A 14,474-nucleotide genomic window follows, 5' to 3' on the forward strand; every position below is an offset into this window, starting at 1 on the left:
ACATGTTTCCTTTGGTTTCTGTCTCCAGGCCTCTTATTCAGCTGGATATAGATTTTTCCTAGAGCATCTTCATTCTCAGGGTCTGAGGGTTGGTGAATTCCATTAGTAGGAGGGGGTGGGGTTGTTAAAAGAAGAAATGGAGAGACCCCTGCATGATTCAGTCAGTTAAGTGTCTGACTTCGGCTCAGGTCATGATCTCATGGTTCATGAGTTCAAGCCCCAAGTTAGGCTCTGTGCCTTCAGCTTGGAGCCAAGAGCCTGCTTTGGATTCTGTCTCTCTCTCTCTCTCTCTGCCCTTCCCCTGCTTGCACCCTGTCTCTCTCAAAAATGAACATCTTTTATAAAACACTTTTTAAAAAAGAAAAAATAGATGCACGCCGTTTTTTAAAAGCTAAGAACGATTCTCAGCCAAGGTTTTCTCAATATCTACACTATTGACACTTGGAGTCAGATAATCCTTTGTTATCTTAAGTGTATCTCTCACCAAGAGTATATTCTGTTGAGAGAGAGAGAGAGAGAGAGAGAGAGAATGAGAGAGAAGCATCTCAACCCTCTACCCACTGACTACCAGCATTTCTCTTCCCCCCAAAAATATCTCCAAATGCCATGCAAAATGCCCTGAGGTTGATATCCACTGTAATCTAGCCAACTGCCCTTTAAGGGAAAAGAAACTGAGTAGCCTATGTACTACATTTGCCTGTGTACTACGTTGGCATTTGAGACCAAAGAGAAGGGCATCTCAGGGTGGGGTGGGGTGGTGGGGCAAGACCTGAGTACTCACACATGCGACCAAATGTTTCTGGTTTGGAGAGAAGCTAGGCTGATAGGCTCGGGAAATGAGTACTAGTCTGAATTAACCAGCTAAGCTATAGGTTAGATTCGTGGTTATGCAGAGAAAGCACAGTGGCCAACGAGGATGTGTGGGACGGTTTTATGCAGAGGATAGGACTCAGCTGTGAGTGTAGGGGGTATGGGAGGTCAATCAGGAACATGTATTAGAAAACGCTGAAGGAAAAGGTCAGTGTGATGGTCCAATTAGAACCACAGTGTGCAAGACAGACGCAAGGAGATGGTGGCATCCCCTAGATACCTTTAATCCCAAGTGCAGGGAGTCCTCAGAAAGCCAAATAGATACTGGCTCAATAGCTCCTTGATGGGACACTAAGGAGAGGTCCTTTAGCCCTCCTTCTCCACAGCCATAGCCCCTGCCTTCCTGCTCTTACATTTCACACACTCCATATATGGTCTTCATAATCCCTATCAGATACAACCAAGCCTTAGGGTTCTAATTGTGGCACCCATGGTTATGGCCATCTGGTCGACCCTTATCCGGCCGACTGCGTGGTTTCTGGGTTTGCGGAAGGGGTGGGAGTGGCCTGTGGACAGCTCTGACCAAGTGCCGCAGGGGTTTCTTTCGGCTGTGCCAGTCTTCTGCCAGAAACCCCACTAGGAGTATTAGGATCACAGCCCCGAGGCATAACCGGACCAGATTGCCCTTGATGTAGTGCTGCTGGGGAAGACCTGAAGGAATGAAGAGAAATTGGAGCAGGTGATAAAATCCCATCTTCAGGACCCACTTCAAGGGACTCCTTGAGCTTCTCATAGCCATAACCCTCATCTGAGATCCTATTATTCTCTGCTACCTAGAATGTCAATTTCCTTCCTAGAGGGTCCCTCACCAAAGGTCAGGGCTAGATACTAGTTCTCTAAATATGACTTCTTCCCGTACTCTCCCTCCCCCCACACAGACACTACCTGTTTTTTTTGGCTAATTGCAGGAGGAAAGATTATCACAAGGGGTAGAGAAGGAGATGGAATTTCATCTTTCTCTGATCCTTTAGACAATCTCAACCTTCCCACCTGATGTTATTGTTCAATTCTGAGTTCCAAGAGCTGATATTTACCCTTAATACTTTACACACTAGGATCCAAGATCATAGAGTTGTAGCTTTTGTACAGGGAAAGCAGTCAGCTTTAGGGGAAGACACAGGAAATGGGAATGGAGAGGGCCCAGGGAAGACCACTTACTCACCGGTTGGAGAGTCTGATTCCTTTGGAAAGACGGTGATATGCCTAGAAGGTTCTGAGAATCAAAAGGGGGAAATATAAAGGGACGAGACTATGTTCTCTAGCCCTGTTCCTGAACCCTACCCTGAAAACATGCATTTGGAAGGCAAAACTCATGGCTATAAGAAGAGCATGAACTGCAGAGTCAGGCTGTCCAGATTTGAACCCCAGATCCATCACGAATTAGATGTGAGGCTTCTCCCAAGTGACTTAACATCTTTAGTCAGTTTTCCCATCTGCCCAATGAAAATAATTATAATGCATCACAGGTTAATGTGAAAATTAAACCAATAACAATAACAGCATGAGGCACAGTCCTTGACATATAATAAGCACCCCCCCCATACATGCTAGCTCTTCTTCTCTCATTCCACAAGTTCCCCCAGACTTTCCACGTGTTCAGCCATACTCATCACACAGGTGCATGTTTTAATATACTGTGAAAATTGCTATAATAGGTAGTCCATAGGACAGAGGAAACTGTACAACCCAGTGTCAGAAAAAGTTTCCTAAGGGACTGAAGCCATGAGTAAATGGAAGAAAGGCAGAGCAGTGGCTTGGATGCAGAGTCAGGAGGAGATGCCAGGTATCCAGAAGAGCTTCATCTGACTCTGAGTGGCTGAGATTTGCATGAGGAATGAAGACAAGACTGAAAGAATCCCCAGTGGCTGATCTAATGGCATTGGATCTAAAAAGCATTGAACATCAAGCTGAAAAGCCCAAGCCATATCCTAAGGGTGATTGGAAATCCAGAAGGATTTTTTTTTTAATTTTTAATTAAATTCTAGTTTTTTAACATACAGTGCAATATTGGTTTGAGGAGTAGAATTTAGTTATTTATTGCATACATATAACACCCACTGCTCATCATAACAAGGGTCCTTAATGCCCATTGTCCATTTTAGCCCATCCCTCCTCCCTCCATCAACCCTCAGTTCTCTATCATTAACAGTCTCTTATGGTTTGTTTCCCTCTCTCTTTTTTTCACTTCCCATATGTTCATCTGTTTTGTTTGTTAAATTCTACATATGAGTAAAATCACATATCTGTCTTCCTCTGACTTATTTCCCTTAGTATAATATACTGTAACTCCATCCACATCATTGCAGATGGCAAGATGTCATTCTTTTTTATCGCTGAGTACTATCATTATGTGTATGTATGTGTGTGTGTATCTGTATACATACCACATCTTTATCCATTCATCAGTTGATGGACATTTGAGCTCTTTCCATATTTGGTTGGTCGATAGTGCTGCTATAAACATTGAGGTGCATGTGCCCCTTTGAATCAGCACTTCTACATCCTTTGGATAAATACCTAGTAGTACAATTGCTAGATCATAGGGTAATTCTGTTTTTAACTTTTGGAGGAACCACCATACTGTTTTTCCAGAGTGGCTGCACCAGTTTGCATTCCCACCAACAATGTAGGAGAGTTCCCCTTTCCCTGCATCCTTGCTAATATCTTTTGTTTTCTGAGTTGTTAATTTTAGCCATTCTGACAGGTGTGAGATGGTATCTCAATGTGGTTTTGATTTGTATTTCCTTGATGATGAGTGATATTGAGCATATTTTCATGAGTCTGTTAGCCATCTGAATGTCTTCTTTGGAAAAGTGTTCATGCCTTCTGCTCATTTCTTCACTGGATTATTTGTGTTTTGGGTGCTGAGTTTGATAAGTTCTTTTTTAAAATTTTTAATGTTTTTTTTTTATTTATTTCTCAGAGAAAAACAGACAGCATGAGCAGGAGAGGGTCATAGAGAGAGGGAGATACAGAATCCAAAGATAGGCTCCAGGCTCTGAGCTAGCTGTCAGCACAGAGCCCGATGTGGGGCTCGAACCCACAAACCATGAGATCATGAGCTGAGCCGAAGTCGGACGCTTAACCGACTGAGCCACCCAGGCGTCCCGATAAGTTCTTTATAAATTGTGGATACTAATCTTTTTTTCTGCTATTTCATTATTGCTGTATAGGAACACAACAGATTTCTGCACACTGATTTTATATCCTGCGACTTTGCGAATTCATGTATTCTAGCAATTTTTTGATGGAGTCTTTTGAGTTTTCTATGTAGAGTATCATGTCATCTGAAAATAGTGAAAATTTGACTTCTTCCTTGCTGTATTGAATGCCTTTTATTTCTTTTTGTTGTCTGATTGCTGAGGCTAACATTTTCAGTACTGTGTAAAATAGTACTGGTGAGACTGGACATCCCTGTCTTGTCCCTGACCACAGAGGAAAAGCTCTTAGTTTTTCTTCATTGAGGATATTAGCTGTGGGTCTTTCATACATGGCTTTTATGATGTTGAGGTATGTTCCATCTCTCTCTACTTTGTTGAAGGTTTTCAGAATGGGTGCTGTATTTTGTCAAATGCTTTTTCTGCATCTATTAAGAGGATCGTGTGGCTCTTATCCTTTCTTTCATTAATGTGGTGTATCACGTTGATTGATTTGTGAATATTGAACCACACCTGCATCCCAGAAATAAATCCCACTTGAACATAGTGAGTAATTCTTTTGATGTACTGTTGGATTCAATTTGCTAGCATCTTGTTAAGAATTTTTGTTCATTAGGGATTTTGGCCTGTAATTTTCCTTTTATAGTGGGCTCTTTGTCTGGTTTCAGAATTAAAGTAATGCTAGGCACCTGGGTGGCTGAGTCAGCACTAGAGCATCCGACTTCAGCTCAGGTCATGATCTCACAGTTTGTGGGTTCAGAGCCCCATGTCGGGCTCTGTGCTGACAGCTCAGAGCCTGGAGCCTACTTCAAATTCTGTGTTTCCCTCTGCCCCTCAGCCACTCATGCTCACACTTGCTCTCTCTCTCTTTCTCTTTCTCTCTCTCAAAAATAAAAATTTTAATTTTGCTTAGGGGATAAGCAAAATAAAAGAAGGATTAATGTAAAAAAGAGAGAGCCAAGCCATAAGACAGACTCTTGAGAACAAACTGCGGGTTGCTGAAGGGGAGGTTAGTGGGGAATTGGTTAAATGACTGATGGGCATTAAGAGGGGCATTTTTTGTGATGAACTCTGGGTGTTTTATGTAAGTGATGAAACACTAAATCCTGCTCCTGAAACTAATATTACACTGTATGATAACTAACTGAAATTTAAATAAAAACTTGAAACTACCAAAAAAATAAAATAAAATAAAATAAAAATTTTTTAAAGAAAGGTAATGCTGGCCTTGTAGAAGGAGTTTGGAAGTTTTCCTTCCTTCTTTCTTTTCTTCTGCCTTCCTGCCTTCCTGCCTCTCTCTCTCCCTCTCCCTCTCCCTCCCTCCCTTTCTTTCTTTCTTTCTTTCTTTCTTTCTTTCTTTCTTTCTTTCTTTCTTTCTTTCTTTCAATAGTTTGAGAAGAATGGGTAAAAACTCTTCTTTAAATATCTGGTAGAATTTCCCTGGGAAGCCATCTGGCTGCGGACTTTTGTTTATTGGGAAATTTTTGATTACTGATTCAATTTCTTTTCTGATTATGGGTCTGTTCAGATTTTCTATTTCTTTCTGTTTCACTTCTGGTAGTTTGTATGTTTCTAGGAATTTGTCCATTTTTCCCCAGATTGCCCAGTTTGTTGGCATATACTTTTTCATAATATTCTCTTATAATTGTATCTCTGTGGTGTTGGTTGTGATCTCTCCTTTTTCATTCATGATTTTATTTATTTGGGTCCTTTCTCTTTTTGATAAGTCTGTCCAAGAGTTTATCAATTTTATTCTTTCAAAGAAAAAGGACTTAGGGACGACTGAGTGGCTTAGTCGGTTAAGCGTCCGGCTTTCGCTTAGGTCATGATCTCGTGGTTCATGGGTTCGAGCCCTGCGTCGGGCTCTGTGCTGACTGCCAGCTCAGAGCCTGGAGCCTATTTCAGAGTCTGTATCTCCCTCTCTCTCTGACCCTCCCCTGCTCGAGCTGTCTCTCTCTCTCTCTCCTAGAAATAAAAATAAATAAATAAAAATATTCAAAGAATAAGGTCTTAGTTTCATTGATCTGTTTTTCTATATTATTTATTTCTGCTCTAATCTTTATTATTTCCCTTCTTCTGCTGGCTTTAGGCTTTATTTGCTGTTTCTTTTCTAGCTCTTTTAGGTGTAAGGTTAGGTTGTGTATTTAAGACTTTTCTTGCTTCTTGAGAAAGACCTCTATTGCAATCTATTTGCTTCTCCTTTGCTGCATCCCAAAGGTTTTGGGCTATTGTGTTTTCAGTTTCACTTGCTTCTATGTACTTTTTTATTTCCCCCTTAATTTTCTGCTTAGATGATCTGTCCATTGCTGTAAGTGGGGTGTTGAAGTCCTCTCCTATTATTGTATTATTACCAATTATTTCTTTATGTTTATTGTTAATCAATTTGTATATTTAGGTGTTTCAAGTTGGGGGCATAAATATTTACAATTGCTAGATATTCTTGTGGGATAGACCCTCTCAATTATGATGTAATGCCTTTCTTCATCTCTTACTAGAGACTTTGGTTTAAAATCTAGTTTGTTGAATATAAGTATAGCTACTCTGGCTTTCTTTTGATGGCCATTAGCAGGATAGGTGGTTTTCCATCCCCATCACTTTCAATCTGCAGGTGTCTTTAAGTCTAAAATGAGTCTCTTGTAAGCAGCATATAGATGGGTCTTGTTTTCTTATCCATTCTGATACCCTATGTCCTTTGATTGGAGCTTTTAGTCCATTGACATTTTTTTTAAAAATTTTTTTTAATGTTTTATTTATTTCTAGGAGAGAGAGAGAGAGAGACAACGTGAGCAGGGGAGGGTCAGAGAGAGAGGGAGTTACAGACTGAAACAGGCTCCAGGCTCTGAGCTGGCAGTCAGCACAGAGCCCGACGCGGGGCTCGAACCCACGAACCGCGAGATCATGACCTAAGCGAAAGTCGGACGCTTAACCGACTAAGCCACCCAGGCGCCCCTATTGACATTTAGAGTGAGTACTGAAAGATGTGAATTTAGCACCATTGTGTTTTCTGTGGATTTCATGTTTGTGGTGATGTTTTCTGGCCCTTTGTAGTCTCTGTTACTTTTGGGGTCCCCCCACTCAGAGTCACCTTTAATTTTCTTTCAGGACTGGCTTACTGGTCACAAACTCCTTTACTTTTTCTTTGTCTGGGAAACACTTTATCTCTCCTTCTATTCTGAATGACATCCTTGCTGGTTAGAGTATTCTTGGCTGCATATTTTTCATGTACATTCAGCACATTGAATAATACTGCCACTCCTTTCTGGCATGCCAAGTTTCTGTGAACAGATCTGCAAATCTGATCTGACTTCCTTTGTAGGGTAGGGACTTTTTTCCCCCTCACTGCTTTCATGATTCTTTCCTTTTCTGTATATTTTGTGAATTTGGTGTCTTGGTGATGGCCAGCTTTTGTTGCATTTAATAGGAGTTCTCTGTGCCTCTTAGATTTTGATGCCTGTGTCCCTCCCTAGAGTAGGAAAGTTTTAACTATAATTTCCTCAAATAAACCTTCTGCCCATTTTTCCTTCTCTTCATCTTCAGGAACCCAGAAGGATTTTGGAAAGAGGGTGGTGAATAATCTCACCAGAGTCTTAGAAAGAACTTGCTGGCCTCAGGAGTCTAACAGAGAGCTAGAGTTGGGTGGACCCAGCAGGGATATCTGACCTGTCGTCAGGGGATCTGCCAAGGTTTTCTGTCTTGAGGGAAATGGAGACGTTTCCCAGGAAAAGCAAGGGGAAAGAGAACTACAGCATGAGGGAAGCATGTGGCACAGGACTGCAGTAGTAGTAAGAGTAGTAAGAGGATGCACTGAACAATAGGAAACAAGATCACACACTTGGATCACAGCAAAGTCGGGAGAGCAATGCGTAGGAATGAGTGATGGTCTTCCCATCATAGCCTTGGCTCCGTCTTCTTTTAAACAGCCACATTATCTAGAATGCTCCTCTGTCCCCAAGCTCAAAGCCCACCTCTATCCCATCCTTGATCCTCAAACCAAGGATTTTCCTTGGAAAAGTTAGGTGGTTTTCTGAAGCAGACTAAAAGCCTACAGCCCTAGATGATGAGAGAGAAACCAATTTTCATACTCTTTTCCTCTGGGCTCTGAGTGTCTGGTTACTCACCAGTTGTGGAGCCTTTGTTGATAAGTGAGATGTTCAGTTTCCTGGAGGCTTCTGGGAATTCTAAGGAAGAGGGTAAAAAGAAAGTGGATCATGTCAGGTCTTCCCAGTGAGTCCCTACACTCTATACCCCGTCTGAGATATTGGGCTTCACACACTCTGTACAGACACTGAGGAAAAACAAACGCAGAAGGCTGTAAGACAAGTTGTCTTCTATCAGTGGCTAAATAAGAAATAGATCCAGTCATCCATTGATTGATACTACATTATTTCCTCTTTTTGGCTATTATGAGTAATGTCCCTGTGAACATTTATGTACAAACTTTTGTGTGTGAACATACATCCTTCATTTTCAAATTTTGGGGAGTTATATACCGACAAGTGGATTAGCTGGGTCCTATGGTAATTCTGTGATATGGCTGTGATGATTCTTCCTGTGGAACTGCTGAACCACTTTCCACAGCAGCTTTGGCATTTTTTTATTCCCACCAGCAATGTCTGAGAGTTTCAATTTCTCCACATACTCACCAGCACTTGTTGTTAAGCATTATTATTTTATTATTTTTATTTTTATTATTATTATTGATTACCATTCTGGTGGGTATGATGAATTTCATGGTATGTGGCTTATAACTCAAATAAAAACCTAAGAAGTGGATCCATAGGTCTGTGAAAGCTCAGTGGCTGATACCAGCCTCTAAGCATAAGAGACTCCCCTCCCCCACTAAGGTCATTCTCTTAACCAGGGAATCCCTGATTACATGGGCACCAAAATATTTCCTAAAACCCCTCAACCTATAAATATGTAGCTCCTATTGAGGGTGGGTGGGGAAAATCTCTTAAGTCCTTTTTTTATGGTGGAATCAGCTCATCAAAGCCCAGCTTATGCTCACCTATCTGTGGTATAAAAAGAGCTTGGATATTATTGGTTCTTTGTTATTTCTCTTCCTGTGAGTTCATTAATAAATTTTTGTTTGAATTTAGATTAAACATGAGGTGGTACATATATATCATGGAATACTACTCAGCTATAAAAAGGAACACACTATTGATGCTCATAATAACTTGAATGGACCTCAAGGGCATTGTGCTGAGTGAGAAAAGCAGTCTCAAAACGTTCCATGATATGTGAACCTTTCCATTTATTCATAACATTCTCAAAATGACATTAAGTAGAAGAACAAACCAGTACTTGCCAGAAGTATGAGAGGAGAGGGTGCACATAACTACGAAGGTGCAGCCTGAGGGATATTTTTGCAGGACAGACTAGTTCTCTATCTTGAGTAAAGTGGTGGTTACACGGATCTACACATGTGATCAGTTGCCATAGAACTAAATGTAAATATTGTGTCAATGTCGGGTTCCTGGGTTTATTATGTTGTACTATAATCATGCAAGATGTAACCACTGGGGGAAATGCAGGCAAACGCTACATGGAATCTATCTGTATCGTCTTTGGAACTTCTTGTGGACCTACATCTCAAAATTGAAAGTTTTAAAATTCCAGTGAGAAATACACACACATGCGCATGTACACACACACACGCGCGCGCATGTACACACACACACACACACACACACACACACACAGTGTGCCTCATTTGGCATGACAGTCCCCATATGGCTCTCAACCACACACATCAGCACTTTCTTCCCCAACTTGGCTCTTTTCAACACACTTCTGTTCCTTGGGATTTGGGTCTATCCCCAGCACACAGGGAATGCTAAAGGTGTCACAGCCTGATGTACAGTTTCTTAACGCACAGGCTGGAATCCCACACATGGGAATCCACTGAGATGCCTTTGAAGATAGGGGAGCACTATGGCTCGCACAAACTTTAGTGCAGTGGTTCCCAAAGTGACATCCCCAGATCAGCATCAGTATCACCTGGGATAGTGTTAGAAATGGACATAATTGGACCCCACCCCAGACCTTCTGAATCAGGAACTCATGGGGTCCAGAAACCTAGATCACCTTCAGGCAATACTCAGTCCCCCTAATCTTTGAGAACCACTGGCCAATGGAATCAGAGACTCAAAAATAGAGTCCAGGAGGGGTATTGGGTGGCTCAGTTGGTTAAGCATCCAACTTGGGCTCAGGTCATGATCTCACAGTTGATGAGTTTGAGCCCCGTGTCGGGATTTGTGCTGACAGCTTAGAGCCTGGAGCCTGCTTAAGATTCTGTGTCTCCCTCTCTCCCTGCTCCTACCCCATTCTCTCTCTCCTCTAAAAACATAAACATTTATATATATATATATATATATATATATAATATATAATATATATATAATATAATACATAATATATATATATAATAGAGTCCAGGGATCTACACTTTTATAAGCCACTCAGATTATTCTTCTCCACATTAGACATTGTAAACCATCCCCCTAAGGCTAGATGGAAGTGAGGATGTAGGGCAGCATAGTAATCCTATCTAATATTATTACACATATTATTGTATTCACCTTCTTTATAGGCAAAAATAAGCAATTTTTAAAAATGTTTTATTTATTTCTAGGAGAGAGAGAGAGAGAGAGACAGCGTGAGCAGGGGAGGGCCAGAGAGAGATGGAGTCACAGACTGAAACAGGCTCCAGGCTCTGAGCTGGCAGTCAGCACAGAGCCCGACGCGGGGCTCGAACCCACGAACCGCGAGATCATGACCAAAGCGAAAGTCGGACGCTTAACCGACTAAGCCACCCAGGCGCCCCAAGCAATTTTTAAATATATCAAATATGTGATTTAATTTGAGACAAGTGAATTAAATTAAGAAAGATAGAGGGAAGAAAGAAAAGAAGGGGTCCATGGGTCTATACCTCAGACACCAGGGTGAATCCTCCAGAATTTACCTGTCACAAAGGCAGGTGGTTTTGTGGGTAACCAGCCGGGGGTCACAGAGGTCCCTAGGAAATCAGAAAAAGAGAGCCGTCTGTGCTGTGTCAGCTGTGGGTCCTGAGCAAATAATAAAGCATTTCTGTGACCCAGATTCCTCACTTAGAAAATGAATATGAAGAAGCTCACGTCACTGGACTCTCACGGGTGTTAAATAGCACACCTAGCACATTCTGGGGCTAATTAATAATGACAACCCCTGTAGCTGCCTTCCCTGCTTTTCGAACTTCTGTCCCTTTTCCTGGATTTCTGTGACCTGTACGTTACTTCATCCCTGGAAGCAAAACTGGCTCTTATGTCCTGGAAGAGCAGATAAAGAGGCCGAAGCCGTGGATATATGTGGGGAGGGGGAGCGATCCATGCAGGGAGATGCAAGGATGATGGTTGTATAACAAGACACGCCCCTTTCCACCCACCACCCTGGCTGGGTAGCTACACCAACCGGACAACCTCCTTTTACCCCAGGGCATTTGCTCACACAATCCCGTCTCACTATTTCACCCACCTGGTTACCTCTTCCTCTGCCCTAGGATCCAGATCAAACATTTATTATTCAGAGAAACCTTCCCAAGCTGCCTCCCCTTTAGCTTCTAGCCATGCCATGTACTTCTAATTCATCATGCACATCACAGCCACAACTATACATGTTGTGCTGGACACGTCCTGAAGAGCATTTGATCTAATTACTATATTATGTGTCTATGTGTATATATGTGTGTATGTGTGTGAGAGGGAAAAGATATCATACAGAAAGAGAGCTTCAAGCTGTCCCCAGCAAAGCACAAGCCACGGCCTAGGCACTTTTTTTTAATTTTTTTTTAATGTTTTATTTATTTCTAGGAGAGAGAGAGAGACAGCGTGAGCAGGGGAGGGTCAGAGAGAGAGGGAGTCACAGATTCTGAAACAGGATCCAGGCTCTGAGCTGGCAGTCAGCACAGAGCCCGACACGGGGCTCGAACTCACGAACCACAAGATCATGACCCAAGCGAAAGTCGGACGCTTAACCGACTAAGCCACCCAGGCGCCCCTAGGCACTTTTGAAATATATGCAATTTATGGGGCACCTGGGTGGCTCAGTCGGTTGAACGTCTGACTTCGGCTCAGGTCATCATCTCACGGTTCGTGGGTTCGAGCCCCGCATCGGGCTCTGTGCTGACAGCTTAGAGCCTGGAGCCTGCTTCAGATTCTGTGACTCCCTCTCTCTCTCTGATCCTCCCCTGCTCATGCTGTCTCTCTCTCTCAAAAATAAATAAAATATTAAAAATATATATATGCAATTAAAAAAGCAGTAAATGAACAGGGACCCAAAAAATGAAAACTCTACAGAGGCGGGAGGATTAGTGGCTCCCTCCGGCTGGATGAGGAGTGGGGAGTGCCTGCATGTGCCCATGAGGGATGCTATAGGGTGGCGGAAACATTCTACAAGGGGATTGTGGCAGTGACGACACAACTGTAAATTTATACACCACTGAATTGTACACTTAGAACAGGTGACTGTTTGCTAAGCACCTACTATGTGCCAGGAGCTATTGAAGGTGGTGGGGATACAGCAGAAAAGAAAACAGAAGTTAATGTCTGTCTTTCTGGGGCTCACATTCCAGGATGTGGGGGCAACAGATGATAAACACCATAAATCAGTACGATATGCACGGGTATAGGTGCCACAGAGAAAAATTAAGGCAGAGGAGGTAGCAGAGTGCATCAGAGAGACAAGGATGTGACTTCTGATTGAAGGCCTGAAGGAGACGTGGAATGAGCCATGAGAATATCTGGAGAAAGCGTCCCAGCGAGTGCAAAGTACCTGAGGACCCAATGAGCCTGCATATTCAAGGAAAAGCAAGATAGGATGTAGTCAGTAATATTGTAACCACTTTATAGGGTCACAGACAGTAACTAGACTTGTGGTGGCCATTGTATAATACATACAGTTATAAAATTACTGTGTTGTACACCTGAAATGAATACACTACCGTATGCAAATTATTCTTCAATTAAGAAAAGGGAAAATCAAGATGCCAGTGTATCTAAAGCAGAGTAAATGAGGGAGGAGCAGTACATCAGGCAGTCAGACAGGCAAAGGAGGGGCTTGGAGAGGAGTGAGTGCTGTGGGCTTCAAGCGAAGGTATGAAATCATCTGATTTTGACAAGCTCTTCTAAAATGATTCCTCCTGCTGTGGTTTTGCAAACACTAGAAAGAGGACAAAGGTATAAAGTCTTACAAACCACAACCAGTAGATAAACATAAGTCCTGGAGATTAATGCACAGCATACTGTCAACAGCACTGTATTACAGAAAAGGTGCCAAGAGGCTACTTCTTTAAAGTTCTCAGCACAGGGGCGCCTGGGTGGCTTAGTTGGTTGAGCATCTGACTTTCACTTCGGTCATGATCTCACGGTTCGTGGGTTCGAGCCCCATGTCGGGCTCTGTGCTGACTGCCAGCTCAGAGCCTAGAGCCTGTTTCAGAGTCTGTGACTCCCTCTCTCTCTGACCCTCCCCTGCTCACGCTGTCTTTCTCTCTCTCTCTCCTAGAAATAAATAAAAACATTAAAAAAAATTTTTTTTAAAAGTTCTCAGCACAAAGAAGCAAAGGCAATTGTGTGAGGGGTGGAGGCGTCAGCTGGTGCTACAATGGTAGTCCTGCTGTAGTATATAAATGTATCAAATCAACACGCTCTGCTCTGACATCTTAAACTTACACAGTGTTACATGTCACTTATGTCTCCATTTAAAAAAATTTTTTTTAATTAAAAAAATTAAAGGGGACAAAGGTGGAAGCAGAGAGAGCAGTATACAGTCTGCTGGAGTAAGTCAAGTTCAAGGTTATGGATGGTGGAGCTGTGGAGATGCTGAGAAGATGAGGGACATGTTTCAAAGTGTGTAGGTAGGAAGCAGGGGCACCTGGTGGCTCAGTCGGTTGAGCTTCCGACTTTGGCTCAGGTCATGATCTCACGGTTCATGGGTTTGAGCCCCGCATCGGGCTCTGTGCTGACAGCTCAGAGCCTGGAGCCTGCTTTGGATTTTGTGTCTCCCTCTCTCTCTGCCCCTCCCCCTCTCAAAAATAAATAAACACTAAAAAAAAGATGTGGTAGGAAACATGAGGTGGGACAAGACACCAATACTTACAGGAAAATGCCTCTGAATATTATGGCAAAAAAGCAGAAGTGTCTTTTTAAATATTCATGTTATTTTAAGGGCAGTTACAATCACTTAGCATTAAATGTACCATGTTAAACACTTGAGGGTGCAGTCAGTAGTATTAAGTACATTCACATTGCTGTGCAAGAAGTCTCAGAACTTTCATCTGGCAAACTGAATGTGCCCATTAGACACTAACTCCCCTGTCCCCTCGCCTAGACTTGGCCAACCCTCTTTCTGTTCGCCGCCTCTATGATGTTGGCTACTTTTATTATTTTTATTTATTTATTTATTTATTTA

The 14,474-nt window shown here is 42.4% G+C and overlaps 1 protein-coding gene across 1 annotated transcript in view; it reads right to left on the reverse strand.

Annotated features, from left to right (window-relative positions):
• Window positions 1-1,285: 1,285 nt before the first annotated feature.
• Window positions 1,286-14,474, reverse strand: part of GP6 (glycoprotein VI platelet) — a 24,027-nt gene continuing 10,838 nt past the window's right edge. Inside the window, exons 5-8 of the mRNA XM_039244204.1 lie at window positions 10,996-11,049; window positions 8,147-8,206; window positions 2,033-2,083; window positions 1,286-1,521 (exon numbers count right to left, since the gene is read on the reverse strand). Coding sequence (XP_039100135.1) covers window positions 1,286-1,521; window positions 2,033-2,083; window positions 8,147-8,206; window positions 10,996-11,049 — 401 coding nt within the window. The remainder of the gene's footprint in view (window positions 1,522-2,032; window positions 2,084-8,146; window positions 8,207-10,995; window positions 11,050-14,474) is intronic.

This window comes from Hyaena hyaena, unplaced genomic scaffold (genome assembly GCF_003009895.1).
Source record: "Hyaena hyaena isolate Hyena2069 unplaced genomic scaffold, ASM300989v1 scaffold_235, whole genome shotgun sequence".
Classification (NCBI taxonomy): Eukaryota; Metazoa; Chordata; class Mammalia; order Carnivora; family Hyaenidae; genus Hyaena; species Hyaena hyaena.